The sequence below is a fragment of the Neolamprologus brichardi genome, chromosome 11, assembly GCF_056152115.1.
Source record: "Neolamprologus brichardi isolate AB-2024 chromosome 11, ASM5615211v1, whole genome shotgun sequence".
NCBI classification, from domain to species: domain Eukaryota; kingdom Metazoa; phylum Chordata; class Actinopteri; order Cichliformes; family Cichlidae; genus Neolamprologus; species Neolamprologus brichardi.
In genome coordinates this window covers 31,516,090-31,522,559 of record NC_142114.1, presented here as the reverse complement: position 1 = coordinate 31,522,559, position 6,470 = coordinate 31,516,090, and the positions used below count along the sequence as shown (strand labels likewise).

General features: G+C 42.1%; 1 protein-coding gene across 1 annotated transcript in view; it reads right to left on the bottom strand.

Annotated features, from left to right (window-relative positions):
* Positions 1-1,465: 1,465 nt before the first annotated feature.
* The window catches only part of LOC118456120 (collagen alpha-6(VI) chain-like), a 44,185-nt gene continuing 39,180 nt past the window's right edge, over positions 1,466-6,470 (bottom strand). The window contains exons 39-40 of the mRNA XM_087847675.1: positions 3,727-3,774; positions 1,466-2,178 (exon numbers count right to left, since the gene is read on the bottom strand). Coding sequence (XP_087703801.1) covers positions 2,003-2,178; positions 3,727-3,774 — 224 coding nt within the window. The 3' untranslated portion in view covers positions 1,466-2,002. The remainder of the gene's footprint in view (positions 2,179-3,726; positions 3,775-6,470) is intronic.

Genomic DNA, 6,470 nt, shown 5'->3' with positions numbered 1-6,470 from the left:
GCTGCATGTAGCTATGATGGTGTTTGCTAGTTCACCTTACATGCATTAATGTAATAACGTGGTTAGCCTACTCAACGTAAATTACACACGAACAACATTAAGCTACTCACGCAGAGAAGAACGGCTGCTGCTGCATCATCATCCTCATCATTTCTGCTACACTGGCAGGGCTAGGGGCCAGGACTCTCCTCTTCGGGTTTTTGGGGGATGTTGCTAACTCCGGGTCGATAACAGGCACCACACCCGCAGTAGATGTGTTCGGTGTGAGGTCTCGCAGCAAGCTATCAAATACGGCGCATTTCTCTGCAAAATGCTGTAGTCGCCAGGTGTTTCATCAGATTTGAGGTGTTACCTCCTTTGACAGCATCACAGTATCAGCTTAAAGCACTTGTTGCACCTGCTGAGTTTGCATCTTTTGCTGTGAAGTACAGCCAGACTTTGACCGCTTCACCTTGGGCATTTTTAATCTGTAGCTCTGCTCTAAAAGAACGTACGTACCTGGGCCCGCCTACTATCCTCGGAAAGGTAAAATGATTGGCTAGAATTCAAATTGTATCACAGCTCAGGAAAATAAAGCACCAAAATAAAGCACCGAAATGTGCGCTGCTTTTCGGTCTGGTTACTACCGTTTATGTCAGAACCGGTATCCGGTCTTGTATATCGGTGTATACCGGTGCCATGATGGTACCGGTATCCGGTACCATCATGGCACCGGATACCGGTACCCATCCCTACTAATAGACACCAGTTTACTGAGCTTGAAGTCTTAAAATTATCAAATAAATTAACCATGAGATTTCAGGCTGATGGTGATGTTTGTGTTTCCATCTTTCTTCACAATAAAAAATGTCCTTTGATAAAGTCTTTGAGCGTGTGATTACAAAAACATCAGATACCAGTCTGGAGGATAACTCCAGCCTGATGGTGCATCCCAGTAAACGACTCTATCATCCTGTAACTGTTATGTAACTCGTTGTGCAGTAAATTATCCAAAGGAAAACCCGTTAAGTTCAAAAACTGTTGTACGAAAAGATTGTTTTTAACAGGAAGCGATGGAGCTCAGAGCAGCTTTCACCGCCACACGCTGCAACAATCACTCAGCACAGAGACGTGTGGCGTCTCTGTGCTGCAGCATGGGCAGCGTCGCTGCTGAGTGAGGGAGCCTGGGCCTGCTGACTGCTTCTTAGACATTGCAGCGCCACCTTGAGGCAGGAACACAGCAGTACCGTCTTTGACCTGAACGCAGAGATTGAACGTGACAGGATCACTGAATATTTAATATGAGCTTCAACATATCAGGTGGAAAATGTTTTAAACTTTGTTGTGCTGCGTTTCTCTTTTTTAATGTCAGGTTTGGGTTGTTTTCACTGAGGCCCACAGACACGGACACATGTCGGACTTTTATCTAAACACAAACTTTTATTCAGAAACAAACAGTACAAAATACATGCAGCTGTTTCAGAGGAGCTGCTTCAAGGCAGCTGCGAGCCTTGCAAATATTTGGATTTTAAAGGCAGGTTTTAATATTTTCAACAGCAGGGGGCAGCGTTTCTTGAGCTGGCGTTGTTTTAACTTTAGTTTTTGATGTTTCTAAATTTTCTCACAGATTTTGTGTTTTGCCCGGCTGCAGCTGCAAAGGCACTGCACCAACGCCTGGTAGACATTTGTATCACAGTCCTGCTTCCTTTGGCATTTGTTAAACATAATTCATAAAGGTTTTAGGCATAAAATCATTTTTCAACACATTCTCGTGATGTCTTTCCTTAATTTGGAAGCATTTAAAGTATTTAAAAATGAAAACACCTTTAAAAATAGCACCCTATGACATAGAAAAGATTATTCGATTTCAGTAAAGTAGTTTCAGAGGAGTGAACTAAACTAACCACACATGGGTGGAGGAAAAGGCGGCTCCTTGTGTGTTTAAGTCTGGGAACACTTTAACTGCCCAGAACAAAACTCTGAGGTCGCTCTGCTGCTGTGTGGACATCGGTGGCCCGGCGCCTCATCTGTGCTTCGACAGACAAACTCTCTCACATTCTGCCTGCGTCTCAAAGCGGTTGTTGTTGCCTCCGCAGCCGCCGTACCAGAAGCGAGAGCAGACGCTGCGTTTGTGGTCGAAGAACCACCTGACGGCGTAATTCACACAGTCGCCAGCATCCTTGCTGAGGAAGCAGATGCCTGCAAGAGGTGAAATAAATAAAATCTTTTATACTTCTGTTCATTTTCCACCATCAACATGATTCATGTTCTACGAAACGCTGACAGGAGCGAGGAGGCAAAATCGGCTCACAGAAAAACAAACTTAATAAAATAGAATAGAAGAATAGAAGAGCCCTTTATTGTCATTGTACATGTACAAAATTATGGGCGCTCTGCAACGCAGAAAGAAAATATAAATAGTAAAGGGCTTTAGGCATAAATAGCAGACAGATCGGGGTCAGCAGCCTTTAACACCCAAAGAGCAGTTTGGACCCAGCGTGTTGTTACCATAGTTCATGGAGGAGCTGCTCACATACGTTTGTGCATCCAAAGATCCACACTTGGCCTGCCTGGTTGAAAGTCTCGATAAATGCACGGCGCTTCGGCGGGTACGGTTTATGCGAGTGTGACGCTTATTTTAAACGATGAAGAATACTGACATATAATTTTATTTTTGTATTTCAAGATCACGATAATCTTCCAATTTCGAACTACAAGTTAAAAAAGAACTAAGACAATTAAAATACACTTCAGTTAAATACTTATCATTCTTTTCCAAACCACGTGGAGCCGCAGTATCAGGACTAAAGAGCCGCAGGTTGCGACCCCTGCTCTAGAGGAATGTGAGTGTGTGAGCGTCCTGAGTGATGAGGGTCACTCAGACCATGCCTCAGATTGGTGGGCAGGGGTGGGGGAAGGAGCTGTTAGTGAGTCTGGAGGTGTGGCACCTGACTGACCTGAGGCACAGACTAGAGAGCAGTGGGTCAAACAGGTGGTGGGCGGGGTCACCTGTGATGGCCCTGGTTTACCTGGAGGATCTGGCGATGGCCTCCAGGTGTGTCAGAGGGCAGCCAGTGATTTTTTTGGGGGGTGTTAATGACCCTCAGTGCAGCCTTCCTGCTCTCAGTCGTGGCCCCTGAGTACAAACACCTGGCAGGAGGATCACGCTCTCCACTGAGGAGGGTAGAGCAGCAGCTCCTCCTCCACATTATTCCTCGTGGAGGAGGAGCTGCTGCTGGGCCTTCTTTGCCAGGGTGTTTTATTTGATTTTTACAGACTATTATTAAATGCGTAAACAATGAAGAGTGAACTGAACAGGAAGTCTGTGCTCAGATATCTGCCATCTGCTCTGAAGCTGGGAAATATCAGTCTCACACGGTAGCAGGACACTGGGCATAGTTTATGTATCGAGCTGCAAAGTGCAGCTGTGCTTCTTACTAATAACACTGTGACCTGCTGAGACTCAGCACACTCATGTCCTCTGAAGGGGAATTTATTTTAGTCTGTATCTTCTGACTGGTTTGAGCTACCCCCCTAAAAGACTTTCCCCTCAGTTCTTGGCTGGTTAAACTGAAGTAGGCTGAATGTTTGTGGCTCATGTTTTAGTCGATGTCTCCCTATTTGATGATTGCAGACTGTAGGTGCGATGTCACTGAGATCATCTGCGTTCCTCAAACGCAGCGTTCTTCCCGTCATCGTAGCGAAGAAGAGAAAGGACAGTGTGACTGAGAGCAGGTGGATGCTCACCTGTGGACACAAAGCTGTCCAGCTGCTTCATCGGCTCCACGTTCACATCTGTCAGAGACCAAACAGTCAGCAGGGGGTGTGAGCTAAAGCTGCAGAGCTTCAGTGAAGCAGGTGTCATTAGAGCACTTTACAACACCACAGGCTGAGTTACACCCACAGGGGAGAAATAAATAGCAACACAGACGGCCATAAACAGGCCGGTGATCCGAGTGCGTGCTTGTAATGATGTGGACTCACTGACGACTGAATGTGAACCATTCGTGGTTAAAATCTGTTTGTTTTTAACTAATTAGAAACATGTCTGTAAAGGTTCTCATCCAGCTCATCGTAGTCTGAGGAGCTTGGAAAGAAAAGCTTCTGGACTTCTTTAAGTTGCTTGAAGACGTTTATGCTTCTTCAGTTCTGAGAGCAACTGGTTTAAGCCCCGGCCTGAGAGGGCACGATGGACCCCCTAATGATCCTGTACCTAATCACACGAGCCGAGGTATGAAAACAGGTGCAGGTCACAATCGGCCAAGGGTTCGGGTGAACTCCCCACCCTATCATGTGATTTCATTCCCGACGCCTTAACACCCAATCACATCCTGGGCCTTCTGACAACAGGAAATCAGCCTCTTTGCTGATTTGATGAAAGCCCAATTAGGATAACCGCATGTTTTAAGAGCTTTCTTTGTGTGTGTGTGAGTTTGCTTGTGTCAAAATTGGGGACTTCTATCAGCTCACACACCAGTCAATTGGGGACACCTCTCCCTTTGGGGACCAAAACCACCGTCCCCAATTAGATTTACCTCTAACAACGTTCAGCATGCTCTAAAACATATTTTAATCCAAAAATATCACCTGTCCCCAAAAGTGACATTTTTTAGATTTTTTGTGTATGTGTATGACATTGCCACCAAAATTTTTCGCAATCTGCGTATATCTCTATGTTGCCCCCTAGTGGAAGTGTGTGAAATTGCAAAAATTTCCACTGTCCCCAAAAGTGACATTTCTTGGATTTTTTTGTGTGTGTATTACCTCTCCCTAACCCTTATATTATTATAGTGTAAGATTTCTTTTAATATACTGATCTTTGTTGAAAATCTTATTCAACATTCTTTTGTATGAATGGTTTTATATAAACAAACATTTGTTCTCTTAACTAAATAATAGAAATCAGTAGACTATTTGTTAGAAAGTAGATTATATTTTCAAAGGGTAAAGAAGACACTAGAAAATACAAAAGAGTCATATTTCACGTAATTATGATATAAATAATTTTAATATTTTTTAAAGAATTATTTGGCATGATGTGAAGCAGATGCATGAAATAATGGAGCACTTTAGGTTCATATTTGCTTTCTGAACTGCAGCTTGACATAAATTACTCCAAATTCTTGATACTTGTATTGCAACATATTTAAGATGTTTCTTGAATTTCTGTTGAATGGTGCAGGGATCCAAAATTTGGTGAAACAGCTGAGCTAAATTTAAATTTCAATGTTAATACCTTTTATGTAAAATACTGCCTAAAAAGCATAAAAAGTCACAAGCATATGGCATAAAACTTAATTCTCACCAAAGTCTCTTTAAGAGCTGATCAAAAACTGTGTAAGACTATGGTCACTGAATATGGATCATGACAGAAAAAAAATTATATCCTGGATACAAGCGGGAAAGATTAGCTTCTGTAGCATGGTTGACTGGGCCTTAGAGATATGTGCAGAGTTTGACTCAAGTCAAATTCAAAGTCAGCTTTATTGTGAAAACCCATATGTACAGATGATACACAGGAATTTTAAACTGTAATGCTCCCACGGTCTACGGTGTACAGTGAACAACTTAAAGATAAAAACAAAACAAAAGTCCTATGTACAACATAATACAATAAACACTAGTGTCATACAATCAGAGTGCTTTCGGGAAAGAGTTTGTGTGCAAGTGGGGGTGGGGCAGTCAGTCAAAGGGCGATGTTTAGAGTTTTGTATGTCTGTCGGGTGGGGGGGATCAGAGGAAAGAGATGAATGCAGGTCTGGAGTTCGTGTGTGTGAGAGTGAAGAGGGACACAGCAGGGACAGCCTAAAGGTAGGGGAGGTGAGGTAAGACCTCTGTGTCACCATAGGCCTTGATATCAGCCATGGAGGTGTGGGGAAGCAGCAGCATGTAGAGCAGCTTTAAAGGTATGAAAAGTGATTAAAACATTTTTAGTTTCTTATACCTATATCTTAAGGTTTCTGCTGAAAAGTTTCAGCATTTTCTGTTTGAATGTAAGAAAGTTATTTAGTAATAAATGCTAATACTAGTTTGCTAGATGTGCCCTTGATAATTTGGGAAAAAAAGACTTGAGCTAATTAGCCTGAAAAAGCTAGCCACGTATAAATTACACATTCAGAGATGTCTTGGATTAAAAATCAAGGCATGTTTGAATGAACCAAACTTTCAATATTTTAGGGGATTTCATTTTTTTTCATGCTTTTATGATTCTAAAATAAAAAAGGATGTTTATTAGCATCCTTAAGTTTTTCATGTGCAAGCTAACAATGAGGATTATCTTGTTAATTAAGAGAGGCTAATGAAATGGAAAAAAATAAATAAGCTTCATAAAGAGGAATATTATGTTATTTGTTTAATTTATTTATTTATTATTCTGAAACAAAGAAACATAAATAAGCTGCAGGATTTTGAATGTCCCCATTTAGGTTAAAGTGGAGTGTATTTGTGTTAGAAACGTCCCCAAAAGTCATAAGAATATGGCATACTAGTGA